Source organism: Polypterus senegalus, chromosome 17 (genome assembly GCF_016835505.1).
Source record: "Polypterus senegalus isolate Bchr_013 chromosome 17, ASM1683550v1, whole genome shotgun sequence".
Classification (NCBI taxonomy): Eukaryota; Metazoa; Chordata; class Cladistia; order Polypteriformes; family Polypteridae; genus Polypterus; species Polypterus senegalus.
Genome location: NC_053170.1, coordinates 10,840,669 through 10,860,079, shown reverse-complemented (window position 1 = coordinate 10,860,079; position 19,411 = coordinate 10,840,669). Strand labels below are relative to the sequence as shown.

At 34.3% G+C, this 19,411-nt stretch overlaps 1 protein-coding gene across 1 annotated transcript in view; it reads right to left on the bottom strand.

Annotated features, from left to right (window-relative positions):
- The window catches only part of stat5a (signal transducer and activator of transcription 5a), a 74,881-nt gene extending 63,877 nt beyond the window's left edge, over positions 1-11,004 (bottom strand). Inside the window, exons 1-3 of the mRNA XM_039740705.1 lie at positions 10,867-11,004; positions 6,898-7,054; positions 6,517-6,606 (exon numbers count right to left, since the gene is read on the bottom strand). Of these exons, the coding sequence (XP_039596639.1) occupies positions 6,517-6,606; positions 6,898-7,054; positions 10,867-10,994 (375 nt within the window). The 5' untranslated portion in view covers positions 10,995-11,004. The remainder of the gene's footprint in view (positions 1-6,516; positions 6,607-6,897; positions 7,055-10,866) is intronic.
- Between the last annotated feature and the right edge of the window lie 8,407 nt (positions 11,005-19,411).

Genomic DNA, 19,411 nt, shown 5'->3' with positions numbered 1-19,411 from the left:
ACACCACTCCTCGGTTTAAGTTAAAAGAAACTAGAAAGTATTTTGCTGTAACAAGAAGAATCCAAGAGTGTGATTCGTGATCCACAGGGATACTCTTTTTACTGGAGAAACAAAGTCTTGACAAAAATAATTCTGAGAAAAATATACTGTATTCTTTCTGCAAAAAAATGAAGCAACTAGTTTTTAAGACATACCATTTCTACTATGACCATAGAGAACATGTGATTAAATTTTAAGTTTTTTTTTTTTTTGACCTACAATTTTAAATATAGAATGAATTTACAGAGATTAACAATGTAACTAGAACCAAACTTAGGGACAATTAGGAAATTACTACTATATTTAAGGAGTATTATACACATCACATTAAAGGGTAAAGAAGGGAAAGCCCATTAACAATGTCCTAGATAAATTGATGACTCTGGCATGTGCACCTCACAGATAAATCTCAATAATGAATAATGATGTCAAGGTATTGATAAAAGTTTTAGCTAACAGAATTAGACATCACAAGATCAAATTGGACATACTGTACATCTATTGTTATACCTTTGACAAATATTTGATGTATTATACATTCACTCAGTATTTCAGGTTTTCAGAGCTCTTGCTGATTCTGCATGCAGAAAAGCATTTAATAGAGTAGAATGGGAATATCTCTAACCTGCTAAACAAATCTGGGTTTGAATATAATATCTGTGTTTGGATCATGTGACTTTACTTAAGCTAACCGATTATTTCACATTCAAATTCTGAACGAGATAGGGCTGCACACTATCATCAGTGCTTTCTGCAACTGCTATCCAACTGCTGACTGAACTATAAATAAAAGAATGGAACAAAAAAATCTCTCTCTTTGTGGAAGATATGATTCTCTTCATTACTCGTTTTAAATTCCTCAATTGCCAATTGCACTAAATCTACTACTGACCCTTGGGTTCAAAATTAATTTGAATAAACATTACAGTCAACTCACTTGTGTGTAACATTATATTAGAGAACATTCCAGAATTGCCTTAAGAACAATTTATGGGTCTACAGTCACTATCATGAAGAAATGTCAAACTCTTTTCAAACTCAATTTCTGCAATATGTTGGAAAGCATTAAATAAAATGGTAATATTTGATCTGTTCTCCAGAACTTCCTAGTGGTAAGAAATAACACAGACAGAATTTAGATGAGAGAAAAGACCAGAAAATTGTTTTTCACATTTAATGAAAGTTAAGTAATACAGGTCTTTGTGTGCATATAGGGAAGGGCAGATATATGCATTATGTTGTCCAGCTGAACTTGACAGTGTAAGCACTGGAAAAAGAGAGGTGTGTATTTGGGAGAATTTTAGAGAGAGGTTCTTTTGGTTAGTTGAGGCCTTTTCATTTTGAACTTGAATTAAAATGGACAATTTTTGTCTGAGTGTGGACTGTAAGTGAGCTTTATTTAGTAGAGCAGCAAGGTTATTATAGTTAACGAAAACTAAAATCAAAACAAACTATTATTAAAAAACATTTTCATAAACTGAAATAAAATAATTAACAAAACCAAAATTAAAAACAAAAACTAAACAAAACTATTAAAGAAGCTAGAAAGAATAAATGAAATAATAAAATAATTTACTATAAATAATTTTAGTTTTCATTTTTGAATAAATATTCTTGCTGTTAGTTGTTAACCCTTATAACTTTTAACTCTAAAATTGAAAGTCATCCACCACGAGACACCCGTGGCAGGGTGGCAGTTCACATAGCATTTGCGGTGGCAAAGCAAGCTGAATATGTGCGTAATGCATGTGGAATAGAAAGTGATGTACGCGCTGCCTTTCTTTAAACTTGTTATATATCAAGATGTAACTTAAACGCCTGAAATTGGAATGTGCTGGTCAACAAAAACATTAGCGTATGGACTGAAAAATCACGAGTGAGTAACATTTCAGTTTATTTCTCAGGTGCCTGATTTTTGTTGACAGCAAATTCACCTGCCACTTCACACATGAAGTACAGAGAAAGTATAATAATCATGAAAAAAAATTCTACATCAAGATTTTGATGAATCATGACGTTTTATATTTCCCTGAATCCGAAAATACTGCTTTTTGGAATTATGTACAGTATGTGTGTGGTTGAGTATGTGTGTGGGTGTGTGTGTATAAACATGATAACTCAAAAACACAACTAAATAGATGGATGAAATTTGGCATGTTATTGTTACACCAAAATTGTAGATCTGTATTAACTTTTGGGCCAAATCCAGTAACCAGAAGTGGTACTTTACCTGAACACATACTCGATTTTTTTTTTATTCATGCTGCTGCGGAGTCCAATTTATTCAACTTTACTTTTAAAATAATTGCTCAATATATTATTAATTTTATATGTTGCTGATGGTTCTTTAATGCACATAATATAATCATTGTCTTGCAGTTTACTCCTCAAATATCCATTCCCTGATTTTTGATAATAAAACAGCACTGATCGACAGACTGACAAGGTCATCAAATTGTTGTTGACCAATCACTTTTGGTTTAAATATGTTGTTTAACAACAAAAAAATACAAACCTTGTAAAATTCCTGAGTTGGCAATGTCTCTGCTGAACTACTGGTAGTTCGGCGAGCACAGTCTGCCAAGTGATGAAAAGCTAAATATACTAATATGTTTTAGTATTTATTCTATATTTATTAATTTATCTTTTTTTAGTTAATATTCACAGCTCAAAATACCTTAAATTGTGAGAATAATTCAGTAGTAGAATTATGTTTTAAAATATCTGTCCCCATTTTATCAATGTTTCTGTCTCTCACTCAATAGATAGTTTAAATCATCATATTGTTTTTGTTCTTAATATCAGCCATGTCATACATATTGTATACCAGGGATTTTTCCTGCCTTGCATCCAAATCTGCTAGGGTAGGCTCCAGGTTTCCTGTGATTCTGCTCTGGATAAACAGGTTTAGATAATGTATATATTGTTTTTAATCTTGGATGTTGTCTCTGTCCATACTCTTATTACCTGCTCTTACTCTGCTCAATATGGGTTTACTGTTCTTATGATGGGTTATTCAAGTCTCACTGCCCCTAACCTTGTCACCACATGCTCGCTTTTCTTTGTTTTCCTCAATACAGCTAGGTGGGGTCTGCACACTGATTCAAGCCTAAGAGCCACACTCTTCCTAACCCCCATGATTTTTATGGTCACACCTTGTCAGCACACAGCAGATTCGGTTTTTAAATGTTATATATCTTTTCAGGCCTAAAGGTGACAAAATTCTGTCTATATATTGTTTGTATCTGAGATGGAATCACAGATCAATATGGCTGGTAGAAAATAACAAAGCCTAATATTTGAGATTTTTGAATGCAATGGTGAAGGCATTCATTATAAGCACATTGCCATTGGAGCAGGGTAGGTACTGTATGTTGTGTGCTGTAGATATTTAGAGTAAAGAGTAAAAAAAAAACCTCAATCCTTAAAATTCACGTAAATTTCACAACGAATTGGCCCATTCTGGGCAATAAAAAAGAGAAAAAAGTGTCAACAGTCAGCGCAGATTTTTTCACTACAAATGACAGAATATATTTTAAAAATTATAAAATTGTGTGCAATTGTTCATATTCAGTACCTGGTTTTGATTATGCTTGTTTTTATCAGACAAAACCAAAACCAAACAGTAAACCATGTAAGTGCATGTAGTGAGCTTCCACTAACATGAAACTCATATTATATCCAAACCTGTTAAGTGTACAGTTCTATCCCATTGTGACACATAGTAGCTCTTTAACCGTACCATAATTACTAAAACTAATATATATTTTATATAAATATTTTATATATATATATATATATATATATATATATATATATATATATATATATATATATATATACACATATACATATACATATATATATACATATATACATACATATATATATATACATACAGTGGTGTGAAAAACTATTTGCCCCCTTCCTGATTTCTTATTCTTTTGCATGTTTGTCACACAAAATGTTTCTGATCATCAAACACATTTAACCATTAGTCAAATATAACACAAGTAAACACAAAATGCATTTTTAAATGATGGTTTTATTATTTAGGGAGAAAAAATCCAAACCTACATGGCCCTATGTGAAAAAGTAATTGCCCCCTGAACCTAATAACTGGTTGGGCCACCCTTAGCAGCAATAACTGCAATCAAGCGTTTGCGATAACTTGCAATGAGTCTTTTACAGCGCTCTGGAGGAATTTTGGCCCACTCATCTTTGCAGAATTGTTGTAATTCAGCTTTATTTGAGGGTTTTCTAGCATGAACCGCATTTTTAAGGTCATGCCATAGCATCTCAATTGGATTCAGGTCAGGACTTTGATTAGGCCACTCCAAAGTCTTCATTTTGTTTTTCTTCAGCCATTCAGAGGTGGATTTGCTGGTGTGTTTTGGGTCATTGTCCTGTTGCAGCACCAAGATCGCTTCAGCTTGAGTTGACGAACAGATGGCCGGACATTCTCCTTCAGAATTTTTTGGTAGACAGTAGAATTCATGGTTCCATCTATCACAGCAAGCCTTCCAGGTCCTGAAGCAGCAAAACAACCCCAGACCATCACACTACCACCACCATATTTTACTGTTGGTATGATGTTCTTTTTCTGAAATGCTGTGTTCCTTTTACGCCAGACATAACGGGACATTTGCCTTCCAAAAAGTTCAACTTTTGTCTCATCAGTCCACAAGGTATTTTCCCAAAAGTCTTGGCAATCATTGAGATGTTTCTTAGCAAAATTGAGACGAGCCCTAATGTTCTTTTGCTTAACAGTGGTTTGCATCTTGGAGATCTGCCATGCAGGCCGTTTTTGCCCAGTCTCTTTCTTATGGTGGAGTTGTGAACATTGACCTTAATTGAGGCAAGTGAGGCCTCCAGTTCTTTAGACGTTGTCCTGGGGTCTTTTGTGACCTCTCGGATGAGTCGTCTCTGCGCTCTTGGGGTAATTTTGGTCGGCCGGCCACTCCTGGGAAGGTTCACCACTGTTCCATGTTTTTGCCATTTGTGGATAATGGCTCTCACTGTGGTTCGCTGGAGTCCCAAAGCTTTAGAAATGGCTTTATAACCTTTACCAGACTGATAGATCTCAATTACTTCTGTTCTCATTTGTTCCTTAATTTCTTTGGATCTTGGCATGATGTCTAGCTTTTGAGGTGCTTTTGGTCTACTTCTCTGTGTCAGGCAGCTCCTATTTATATGATTTCTTGATTAAAACAGGTGTGGCAGTAATCAGGCCTGGGGGTGGCTACAGAAATTGAACTCAGGTGTGATACACCACAGTTAGGTTATTTTTTAACAAGGGGGCAATTACTTTTTCACACAGGGCCATGTAGGTTTGGATTTTTTTTCTTTCTAAATAATTAAAACCATCATTTAAAAACTGCATTTTGTGTTTACTTGTGTTATATTTGACTAATGGTTAAATGTGTTTGATGATCAGAAACATTTTGTGTGACAAACATGCAAAAGAATAAGAAATCAGGAAGGGGGCGAATAGTTTTTCACACCACTGTATATATATAATAGCAATATCTTTGTAAAAGAAAAACTAAATTAAAACTAAAAATACACGAAGGAAAGCTAAAACTAAACTGAATTTCCAAGTAAGTTCAGAAAAAATATAGAAATAAAAACTAATATAAAAAGGCAAAACTATAATAACCTTGTACAGCAGTTCACATTTTGAATTAGAAAATTACAGATAAAGAATAATTTGGCTTTGCTGCTTAGTAACAATATGCTTCTTACATTAAGCACCTAATTTAACGTTAAGTTAGCCTTGCGTCTTTTATTGATAGACATCTTACAAACATTTTATTAGAACTGTGCCTTGTAATTATGAAAAGCATCTTATTTTAAATGTAACAGCATTTGATATTCTGCTTTAATAAAATAGTACAAATAGAAAATAACACATTTATTTATATAAGGAACAGTGCAAAGTTTCTCCAGAAATTGTCAAAAACTCAATAATGTCCTTCTAAAATAAGCCTGATGGGCCACTGCATCTGCTCAGTTTTTCTTTATATATTTTAATATACAGTACTACTAATAATACTACTAATAATAATTCTTTAACATTCATATTGCACGTTTCTCACTACTCAAAGCACTTCCACGTAGGGAGGACCCAGGACGTAAATCCATCATCTCCCTACTGCAAGGCCGCAGCGCTACACTCCTTACTAATGGTCCTTTTGTCACCTAGCTTTGTGGACTTCATAGGGGTAGGGCTTTTAAATGATGATCATAATTTTAAGCATTTTAACTTTCCAACTTAAAGTCTAAAGCTATCTTTGACAAATGAAGAAAAGTCCTCTTGTACAAAAAGAAAAGAATAAAGACTGACACACATGAAACATATCAAGAAGTGATTGAAATTGCTCTAAATGGTGTATGAGAAGAATCATTTACAGTCTAAATAAAGAAATCCATCTACTTCAAATACTGGCAATGAATAAATTGGAAGGGAACACTTACATTTGATGCTTCTCGCACAAGTCTTTGTTCTGTGTACAGAATGTGTTTTATACATCGTACCAATTCCAGGGGACAGTGGTCATAGGTTGTCTGGAGAGAAGAAAAAAAAAAAAAAGACTATTTATCTATGCAATTAATCTGTCTTCAAGTGGAGCAAATGTGTATGTGTTTTAAGTATGAATGATCAAGGTATTGGACTTTTTCCAATCTGTATTTCACCAGAAGAAACAATGTGAACGCGTTTCACAACCCAGTAAGTAACTAAATACCATGTGGTCTTTAGAGATAAGTTTAAAAGCAATCAGCTCAAGGAACAGGATTTAAGAAAGGCAATAAAAAAGCAACAATCTTCCCTAATACCTGCCACAGGAATTCACAAACCTTAAGCTGGTTAGCATAATGTCCCAGTTTTATCTTCAAGAGAAAACCATCTTCTCCAACTTGATGCTCTGCTTTCTTCTGTAACTCCTGTATTAAATTTTCTAGCAGCCGTTTTGCTCTGAATTCTTCCTGAGGATTATCCAGATCAATGGTGTCCCTACATTTATTATTTTAATAAGGAAAAAAAAATGAAAAACATACCATAATTAAGTAATATGTATTTATAAACATTCCAATATATAAAAATTAGTCTCACATAAATGTAAATATATTTTAATAGAAATAAAATTGCTGCATACGAGAATGTACTCCACAAGTACAGGGCTCAGTTACTTCTATGACAGATAATGTTGGTGTAATGAAAATCAAATTAATATAAATTTAGGTAGCAGAACTGGATAAAAGTGAAAATTGGCAAAAAGCTACACCCTAACAATGTTAGTCTTCACAATTAATTTGTCTTGTAGCATAGCATTAACACTAGAATTACCAGAGCCTACGAAAAAACTCGTAAATCCGTCCCACCTTAAATCGCTTCTTAAAATCGTTCACAGCTCTCCAACAGCGTCTTTTGTCATCTAAATGTGCTGATAAAAATCGGGCTGCAAGCAGCCGGCTATTCCATCCCCCCACCGACTTAGAACGTGCACAAACTTCTCCCAGCTCATGCCTTGATTGATTTTCTGGGAGTGAAGGGGAGTTTTAGAGTGGAAATAATAGATTGTTGTTTGGAACACATGCATTTCATGTCTGTTACGTTTCTACAGTAATCTGTGTAAACACATTGTTAAAACAGAAACGTTTTTTTATATTCTACTAGTAGATGACAAAATGTAGGCATAAACTATATAATGTATGAAGCCTGAAGCATCAAAGAAATACTTTCACAAAAGATACAAATCTAACACAACAATTGCACTTAATATAACTACAGAAACAAAAAGCCGCCTTAACATGCGACATTGACACCCATTTATTATGACTGCCTCCGTGGCGCATTAGAATCAGCTGCCGACTGGGAATCATAAGGTCGCGAGTTCAATCCTGCACCACTCTGTTTTGAGAAGTAAACTGCTCTTAGTCTTACTATTTTAGAATAAAAACATACATTTGATTTCAGTCTGTAACAGCCGGTGTAATTTATGATACTTGTAAAGGTTAGCTTTGGTATATTTTTTTTAGTCAGTTTTATTATCTCAGCCGCGTTCACGAGCCCAAACACACCCCACTGCCGCATCTGACACTGCTGTTTTCACATAGACGCGCTGTAACAGAGGTAAACTCAGCTCCCTTCTCCATCGGAGCAAGGATGCACATACCATTGCTTGCATACTAAAGTGTCAGCAGGCACTTTTCGTGGCATTACACACATTTTTGAGCATGCCCTCTGCACTCTACTTGTGACTTTAGGCTTTAGGAAGTAAGTAAATAAATAAAGGTAAATCATGTCATAAAATGATTTCTTCAAAACGTCAAATGTTATTTATTTGGCACGGACATGATCAAAAAATACATGTGTAATGCCACAAAAACTGCATGCAGACATGTCCATGCCAAATAAATAACATTCGACGTTGGTACAATATTGCTTTGAATCCTCTGCATGCACAGCACTACCCCATAGGTAGCAAATGTCCAATTAAAAACATTAATAGTAATGTGAGATCATATAATAACCCCAAGGAAACAAAAGGTAAAGCCTTCTGTAGTAAACACAACTACTAAGCACACAGCCAAATAATTTGCAGACATTAAAAAAGAAAACCAATGTTCCCTAAGAAAGTCAAATCATTTGCAATTTTTATATTGTACATACACTAACTTTTACAAATTTGATGTGAATGTCTAGATGCAATTTTACTCAAACCTAAATCTTTTTAGCTTTACACGAGGAGAAATACATTTTACATCAATATCTGCCAAAGTACATAAATCAAGCACAGCATGTCAATAAATGAGAAATTGTACTTAAATTTAAACTGTTTATACAGTAATCCCTCGCTATATCGCGGTACTTTCGCGGTTTCGCTCTATCGCGGATTTTATATGAAAGCATAACTAAATATATAACGCAGATTTTTCGCTGCTTCGCAGGTTCTGCGGACAATGTGTCTTTTTACTTCCTGTACATGCTTCCTCAGTTGGTTTGCCCAGTTGATTTCATACAAGGGACGCTATTGGCGGATGACTGAGAAGCTAACCAATCAGAGCACGCAGTTAAGTTCCTGCCTGCTGAATGCAGTTTTAACCAGGAAGTCTCGTCTCGCTCATTCAGCATCAACGTGTTTCGCTGTGTAAAGAGTTGTGCTCTTTTGTGTTTATCTTTGTGCATAGTCAAGCCCTTCATTATGGCTCCAAAACGATCTGCTACTGCTTCAGGGGCCGTGCCCAAGCGCAAACGGAAGATGTTAATGATTGCGAAAAGGTAAGCGTTTTGGATTTGTTGAAGGCTACGATTCTTTTTATTTAAAAGTAGGAAAGGAATATAAGATCTACGGCCGCAGTGTCCTTTTAACCAGGGTGCAAAACGAGTTGTAAGTGGATGTAATAAGGCAGTAGTCTGGATGGAATCTGCTTTAGGGATTTGCATTGAAGACTGCCAGAAGAAGAACAACGGCGGTGCTACACAATCGCCTGAAGTGGCTCCGTTAAGGGCTGTAACGCTCTCCTTTGTTGTGCAGTAAAATAAAACTCATTGTTATCGGACAAGTCATCGTGTCATTGTTGGTGAGTAACCATAATTAATTTTCTACTTACAGTACTTAGTACATGTACGTGCGTTTAGTGTCACTGTACACACATTTACTGTATACTATTTTTCTTGTATTGTATGTATTTATTGCTGGTGGCATGTCTATCGTAATGGCTGTAACATATGTGCTATCGGAGACACTCAATATCTTTAAAATAATATTTAGGTTTTACTGTATATAAACAGTGTGTTTATATACATAATTTCAATGAATCTTACCTAATATCTAAGAGAATACAAAGGGATTATGCTGTATAACTCTGTGGGGAATATTTATAAACAGTGTGGGAGAGTTTATAAGGGCTTAAAATATATAAAAATAACCACAGAAACATATGGTTTCTACTTCGCGGATTTTCACCTATCGCGGGGGTCTGGAGCATAACCCCTTGATCGAGGAGGGATTACTGTACTTGTCCCTTTATGTTTAATTCAAATTCATGTTATCGAGTTAAAAAAAGGCTATGAAAGAAGTGCACATTTATTTTACATTTTATTATTAAGAAATGCAAGACAAATAAATATAACCAGAAATGCGAAATTAATAAAAAAAAACTAGGTCACTAGCTAAAAATACAGTCAACCAATAATTACCATTAAGACAGTTTTTCACAAAGTTTTGGAAAGTCATTGCAAGGGTAGTTCCAAGGTAACAATATGTTAAAATTATGAAAACATACCAACAACTTCTAACAGACCCTTGCTATCCTATTATACAATGTTGAGTGAAAATGAACGTGATGCTACATTAATGGCGAGCTATATTTACATTTTAGTTCTAAATATTTTTACTGAAAATGATTTTATTTCAATGAATAATGGCAGAAATTATTCTTTGAAGCTAATATTAGAATTGATTTTCATTAACCTGTACACTTTTGGAGACAACACAAATAAAACAATTAAATTAGCAATGCGGCACATCTAGCTCAGTTTAAATAATTCTGTATTTTCTTTTATAAATTTTAAGAATATTTTATAACAATTCTTTATAATGTAAACAGAAGCGACTAACCCTGGATTTGAATTAGCATGTTCAGAAAAGTAATATATGTCTTCTTTTTTTTTTTTTTTAAACCATATTACGGTGAAACATTATGAGCATAAAACAAATACACCAAAGAACTCTTACCACAGTCATAAGTAAACAAATTAAACACATTTAGTATATTTGTCTTATTAGGTATGGCCATGAATACGTAAGTCCACTCTTTTACCATGTCTGACTCTCTATCCACTGGGACAAGTAATGCCGTACTTCAATTGGAAAATGTTGTCCATACAAGGCCTGCATCTGATGCAAGGCTTCTCCACACAGCTGCTGGGCTTGGATCCATACTGCCATGGCTTATAACCTGCATTACAAAGGAGAAAACAATAAACATATGCTAAACAGGTTGCACCAAAAACAAATAAAACAGATGTTCTTCCATCCTGCTGTAGTAGTTATAAACCTTTAGTTTCCAATAAAGAACCATAATTCAAAGAAAACAGAATAAAACTCCCATATACATATATATATATATATACACACATATATATATACACACATATATATATATATATATATATATATATATATATATATATATATATATATATATATATATATATATATATATATATATATATATATATATATATATATATATATATACATACATATATATATATATATATATATATATATATATATATATATATATATATATATATATATATATATATATATATATATATATATATATATATATATATATATATATATATATATATATATATATATATATATATATATATATATATATATATATATATATATATATATATATATATATATATATATATATATATATATATATACACATGCACATATATACAGTCCCAATCAAAAGTTTAAGACCACTTGAAAAATGGCAAAAAATCATATTTTGCATGATTGGATCCTAACAAGGTTCCAAGTAGAGCGTCAACATGCAACAAGAAAAAATGGGAGAGACACAAAACGTTTTTTGAGCATGCAATTTAATGAAAACAACGATTAAACTGAAACAGGCTGTTTTATAGCTGATCAAAAGTGTAGGACCACACCTCCAAAAAAACCCGTAAACCCCCCGAAAACAGAAATCAAACTTCCAAACATGAACTCAGTACTGAGTAGCTCCACCGTTATTGTTGATCCCTTCAAAAATTTGTTGCGGCATGCTTGATGTAAGCGTTTCCATGAGGTTAGTGGGAACATTTCTCCAAGTGGTGAAGACGGCTGCACGAAGGGCATCTACTGTCTGGAACTGTTGTCCATTTTTTTAAACTTTCCTTGCCATCCATCCCCAAAGGTTCTCAATTGGATTTAGATCAGGGGAACAAGCAGGATGGGCCAAAAGAGTGATGTTATTCTCCTGGAAGAAGTCCCTTGTCCTGCGGGCATTGTGTACTGTAGTGTTGTCCTGTTGAAAAACCCAGTCGTTACCATACAGGCGAGGGCCCTCAGTCATGAGGAATGCTCTCTGCAACATCTGGACATAGCCAGCGGCCGTTTGAAGCCCCTGCACTTCCTGAAGCTACATTGTTCCACTGAAGGAAAAAGCACCCCGGACCATTATGGCACCCCCTCCACTGTAGCGCGTAGAAAACATCTCAGGTGGGATCTGCTTGTCATGCCAGTAACGTTGGAAATCATCAGGACCATCAAGGTTAAATTTTTTCTCATCAGAGAATAAAACTTTCTTCCACCTTTGAATGTCCCATGTTTGGTGCTCTCTTGCAAAGTCCAAAAGAGCAGTTCTGTGACGTTCAAGGAGACAAGGTCTTTGAAGACATTTTTAGTTTTTGAAGCCCTTCAGTCTCAGATGCCGTCTGATGGTTATGGGGCTGCAGTCAGCACCAGTAACGGCCTTAATTTGGGTCGAGGATCGTCCAGTGTCTTGACAGACAGCCAATTGGATCCTCCGGCTCAGTGCTGGTGAATTTTTTTATGGGTCTTCCAGTTGACTTTTTTGTTCCATAACCCTCAGGATCATTTAAGTAATTCCAAATGACTGTCTTACTGCGTCCCACCTCAGCAGCGATGGTGCGCTGTGAGAGACCTTGCTTATGCAGTTCAACAACCCGACCACGTTCAAAAAGGGAGAGTTTTTTTGCCTTTGCCATCAGAACGTGTGACTACCTGACAGAAAATGACAATGAATCCACATCTTTGGCCTTTTAAAGGCATGTGGTCCTAAAATCTTGATCAGCTGTAAAACAGCCTGTTTCAATTTAATCGTTATTTTCAATTAATTGAATGCTCAAAAAATGTTTTGTCCCACTCCCATTTCTTCTTGTTGCATGTTGAATCTCTACTTGGAACCTTGTTAAGATCCAACCATTCAAGTGTTCTTAAACTTTTGATCGGGACTACATACATACATACATACATACATACATACATACATACATACATACATACATACATACATACATACATACATACATACATACATACATACATACATACATACATACATACATACATACATACAGGAAATAACTGAGATGCAGACTAAAATATCAAGCACAAATTAGCATTATCTTTATGAACTAAAAAAGAGTGACGAATCATTACCAATTTAACATTAACATTTCCCTATTAAATGTAGTTTTACTATCCTTAATTAAAAGACTGTCTCTTTGCTGTATTTTGGCATCCAAGGTTTTGGGCACGTGTGGCAAGCTTATTGACTCAGAAATGGATGGTAATTTCTTGAATATTACTTCACTGTTAAATATAGGGGAAAATAATTAAAAGTGAGCGACACGGTGGTGCAGTGGTAGCGCTGCTGCCTCGCAGTTAGGAGACCTGGGTTCACTTCCCGCGTCCTCCCTGCGTGGACTTTGCATGTTCTCCCCGGGTCTGCGTGGGTTTCCTCCCACAGTCCAGAGAGACATGCAGGTTAGGTGGATTGGCGATTCTAAATTGGCCTTAGCGTGTGCTTGGCGTGTTTGTGTGTGTCCTGCGGTGGGTTGGCACCCTGCCCAGGATTGGTCTCTGCCTTGTGCCCTGTGTTGGCTGGGATTGGCTGCAGCAGACCCCCCCCGACCCTGTGTTCGGATTCAGCGGGTTGGAAAATGGATGGATGGATGGATGGATAATTAAAAGTATACATGAAAAGGTACCAAAGAAAATTGCTGGCAACAAGTGACTGCATGAAGTAGTGATTTTAAAACAAAGTCAGTCATTCAAATCAAAATACTTGAACTACAGGAATCGGCTCAGGGCAGCAAATGATACGTTCCAATGTAAGTAGAGCTTGAACATTAAAATGTAAAATGTGTTACCAAGTATAGATAGAAAAAGAACATACAAGTCAGCAAGGACAGGACAAAGGAATGGCCAAATATCTTAAAGACAAACAAAACTCCCTGGAATCAAGGCTTTAGAGTCACAAAAAAATGCTGACTTCAAAAGTGCTCAAAGTCAATGACAGTCTTTTTCATCTACAGTGAATTTCTTGTTTTCCACTTCTCACTGAAAATTATTAATCTCAAGTAAAAGCCAACAGTACACAGCACAGACTTGGATTAATGGGTTTGGAAAAGTGCCACATTTAAACTATTTTTTTTAATAAATTCATCCTCAAAAGTAAATAAATAAAATTAAGGGCAAAGGATTTTTAAAAAAAGAAGTCATGTCATAAAGAGGATTCGGGACCAGAATTTGAAAATGCCCAGAAAATTTATGAAATCCTTCCAAATGAAACATGTCTTATTGGCAGTATCAAAAAAGCTCAAAGTACAGTTTTTAAAGAAAACTATACTTCTGACACACAGAATATACAAATTATTAGTACCAAGGAAAAAATTAAATTAAGCATTTATTGGCAACTTAAAATAGTCATTTCCCTTTTCAATACAAAAAAATAACAATCAGCATGCTGTCAAATTTACCTATTTATTCTTCTTCTTACATTAAAATATGAACAATTATCTTTAGGATGTAAAGCACTATGTAATATTCATGTATATATCTTTCAATACATTTTGCTAAGTTTACAATCCAAATTGCAAAATGCAAAACATACATCTCAAAAATACAATCATTAAAACATTCAAAATCAAAAGAAAATTAAAAATTAATTAAGTCATAATTAACTGTTAAAGCCCAAGCCCTACACAGTTCAGAAACCTGTGTGAATAAAAGGCCCATTATAAAAGTTATTGCACAGCATGTCACTAATACAGCTAAAGCAGTGTTACTCAGCCTTTCTGGTGACACAACCCACTTTTTCCAATGCAAGTGTCTTCTCGACCCACTTTTCCCCTGAGTGGATCAAGCGTGATCATCAGAGTTCTCCCCATTCATGAACCAGGAAAGATCTTGGTGGGGGAGTTAGGGTTGGATGATCCCCCTTGGGGAACTGAGCGAGATTGACTGAGCTGGATAAGAATGTTCAATGAAGGGTTTTGGGGACACGAGAACAATCTCTCGTGATGTACGACTACCATTGTAAACAATGGCAACTTGCAACCTACCATGGCAGCCACAACCAACAGTGGTTGAAAAACATTGCTCTAAAGAAAAACAATGCAGGTTGAAGCCCAACAGACTTGCTTTAGAATAACACTGACAAATTCTTGCCAGATTCTGAAGCAGCTTTGCACCATTCCTCACAAAGAAATTATTCTAGTTACAAATGATAGACAGATATATAGTGCAGTTCCTGTCGGTCTGATAGATAGACAAAGTGAGCCCTAGTATCAGTAAAACAGTCAAAACAATAAAAATATGAATCAGGTAAATAATAAAGAAACAAAATTAATGGGACAAGGTAAAGAAAAAAAAACAACGACTAGAGTACAGAAGATAAATAATTTGTGCTAAACTAAGATACACAAGAGTTAAACATTTAAGAGAGCATCTTTCCCTATTAAAATAAGAACACAGAGGGAAGAAAACAGAGAAAAACAAAAGTAACTAGGAGAAAGGTGAACTACTAAAATATAACAGATGAAGTTAAGGATGCATACAATGCTAAGCATATACAGTACATGTTATGTTTACTTATCATTAAAGTCTTCTGAAATCTGCAATACTTGAAGCTTTTGCTTTCTTCAGAATGCTTATTTGTATATAGAATTCAAAAAGAGTGGGACAGAGAATTAATTTGTTTTTCTGCCCCTTCAGGAATGCTCTATGTGTAGGCATAACCTTGAATCGATCATAACCATCATTTTTGCTGGGAAAACAGAGGCCTTATCTTAGTACTGCAGCTCATAGCCATTACATAAAAGTACACAGCCCTCTACTCAGTGGCTACCAAGGAAAGTTTGGAAAATGCAGATCTGATTGTTCTGAAGCAGAACCTCTCCTGTCTCTAGACTATCATATTCTCTTTTTCAAGAAAGAGACAAGTAATGAGCTTTTTCAATTTCAGGGTTTTTTTAAACAGTATCTCCAACACATTTTGTGAATAATTCCAAAATAAATTTGGTATTATTTACACATTATAATTCTTCCCAAATACCAGGAACTCTAATGTTCTTCATTCTTGCTCGGTTTTGGGGGTTTATATATTTACTGAAAACCGTTTTACATTTATTTTCCGAAGAAGTCATTATTTGTCAGCAGCATTATCTATTTTTTCAGCCAAAATTTAAACATCGCTTGTTAATATGTTTTACTTTAAGTTGAGCACCAAGCATATTTACTTTTGTGATTCACTTTATTTTTTATTTGGTATCATTCAATGCCTCTATTACATATGTCATTATTTTGTTAATTTCTCTATTATGTATGCCCTGGTTAAATACAGGCTTCCTGAAATCTACAGGCTCCTCCATTTATTCACCATTTTGGCATAGTTTCAGAACCACTTAGTGTTTGTGTAGGGACTGTATATTTACTTATTAAATCAAAAATTTTAAGATAAAGGAATTAACTGTCTCTCAACATATGAGATCAATTACACCAGTAACATGTTTGTATATTGCTAGATCTTGTTAGAATAAATCAAAGGCTTGTTTCGGAGTCTTAAAAATCTTCCGAGCACAAAAAGTTAATTTCCAAACTAAATTCAAATGTGTTCTTCTAATTATAAAAGAGCAGCATAGTAGACAGCTAAAGCCAGCTATCACAAAAACTTATGACTTCCATCCAAAATTGCATTGCCAAGCGGGTGAAAGGCTATGGAAATATCACCATAAGCAACTACTTTTGGTCTTACAATGAAGATAAAACCAGTACTTTGCATGTGTATATATTTTAAAACCAGATAATCTCTATAAAGAACCAATCAAAACATAGAGAAAAAACAATACAGTACTTCTGTAATATTTTTAATATCCGTCTTTCAATTATTTAGACAAAAATAAAATAGTCTAAAATAAGGGTAAACACTGACAGTCCAAAAAGAATCTATGATGAAAAGCTCAGGTGGTTTTAAACTCATTACCAGTGATGTCACTGTGTGCAGTTAGCCATCACCACTTTCCTTATGCATACATAAGCTATCCACTTGAGTCATAACTGTTTCTACTGAGCCACTAACTTAAAAAATTTAACTTGATGCTTCTGTTGCAGATAATCTGTGTTTAGATAATCCATACACTTTCTAGAGTATTCAATATATACATGACAGTTTGGCCAAAACAGGTAAATATGTATATTTCAGTACTCCAATCGCCCCAAACATGGTTACTTTTTCAGGTGCAATATTTAAAGTACAGTATCTTTTTAGGTAAACAACTGGTTGCATGGAAAGAAAGTTTCAAGCATTAATTAAAGGTCATATATGATTAATTTTCTGTTTGGATTATATGATTCTTGTGAATAAGCACATTAATGGATTTTTGATTTAGAGATATTTTTGTGATGAAATTGGATCAATCTCCCCCACGGATTCTGTTATTTTAGCATTTAGAGTACTGATGGGAGATCTGTCATAAAATTATTTTGGTTTATTAATTGAAAGAACAGTAATCTGTTTTTATTAAGCATACGTAAATACTAGGAGACTGACATGCTTCACTTAATCAAATAAAACATACATGCTGATACGTGTTATTTTCCCAAATATCCTAAATGTATTTGTTTAACTTAATCTAACTCTTTGGTTTCCGTGCAAAAGCATTTTTTCACTGTCTTCGTTTAGAGAGTTAAATATTACAGTAGTCTTTTAAAAACATAACTATATGTTATGACATCTTTCACTGTTTATAGAGCATCTTATTAATATAAAAAATAAACCACTGTAATGCATGTTTCCTTGCATACAGCAGTAAACCCTTAATTAGTAGAGAAGGCAGTCTGAAAACATCTTTAAATCGGCAGGAATTCATAGCTGTAGCACATTAATGGACTATATGTATGTAAGCAAACAATGGAAGGCTAAGAACGAGATACTGCTTACATGAGTGCTACACAGGCAATAAGACAAGGATACAAGAACAAAGGACATATAAACAGACTATCTTTCTATTCCAGCCACATTAATGTATTCAGAAAAGTAGTACACAATTGTCAAAGATTAACACCTTGACCACATTTCTTGATATTAGGTTTTTCACCCCTAAACTTCACAATAATGAGTTAAGGCCAAGATGACAAATATGGCCACCACATCAATTACATAGCCCTAAAGTTTCACGCACTAATGTTAAGCAACTGAATATGCTGTTGGTTATACTGTATATACCTCAATCAGACTACACTAGTGTGACTGTGTTATATACCAAAATATTTACTATTCTCCACATTAATTAATCAATGAGAAATCAAAAGTATCCATCAATCAGTTACTGGTAAGATAGGTCTCTTATTTATTGTTGTCATCGACAAAATACACAGGGAAATTACAAGCTACCCTTGTATATGATGAAATTAATTTAGTCTCCAAGCAAGAACTATTGATTAACATGACTAAAATTGAAAATACAATTACCTGCTAAATTTCAGGAATCATAGTTCTGAAATTACACATACAGCAGAGGTAAGAATAAAAAAAGATGTTAAAGACAAGGTTCTCTCTTTATTAAGGGGGCACTTCAAAATGAACAGTACACGCAGAAATTCAAGAAGACATAAGTAATGATTCAAGATTTGGACAGAAGTGCTTGCATGTTTCAGAGAAAAAGGGAGAAACAAAATGCTGTAACATGAGATCAACACTTGTAGCGTGACTCAAGGTAACTGCATTCAAATGCAGAGTCCTTTGTGATGTATAAAAGGGCCCTAAAGTGAGATATAATTTTTAATGAACTGTGTCATATGTACATAAAAATATATATGTACACAAAGACTCTTAAAGCAATGAGTAGAACCATGGCAATATATTAAAATGGCATTCAGAAAAAAACGCTGCATCATATATAGAATATATAGAGACAATCTAGTTTAGGCTTGGTGGTGGCCAGAGTGAGTTAAAATTGTTTTTTTTTTATGTATGGTTTAGGATTTAAGAAAATGAAGTATTATTAAGGAATATAAATAAAAAAAAATGCCCTAAGCATCTTATTACAACCTGCAAGTTGTCTGTCTGATGCTGATTGATGGTCACTTGATATTTTGTTTTCTAGCCAACTAATGGAACTTCAGTCCAATACTCATTGCCATGCTCCAGGGTGATGATGTCTTTAAAGCAGAAAATTCAAAGTTATTTTATTCTGTTCATTTTGCCTCAAGTTCTGTGATCCATAAGTACACAGGATACTCAAGAAACAAAAGCCCAATCTTGCTTTAAAGGATATATTTTCATAACAAAAAATACATGTAACAAAGAAATATTA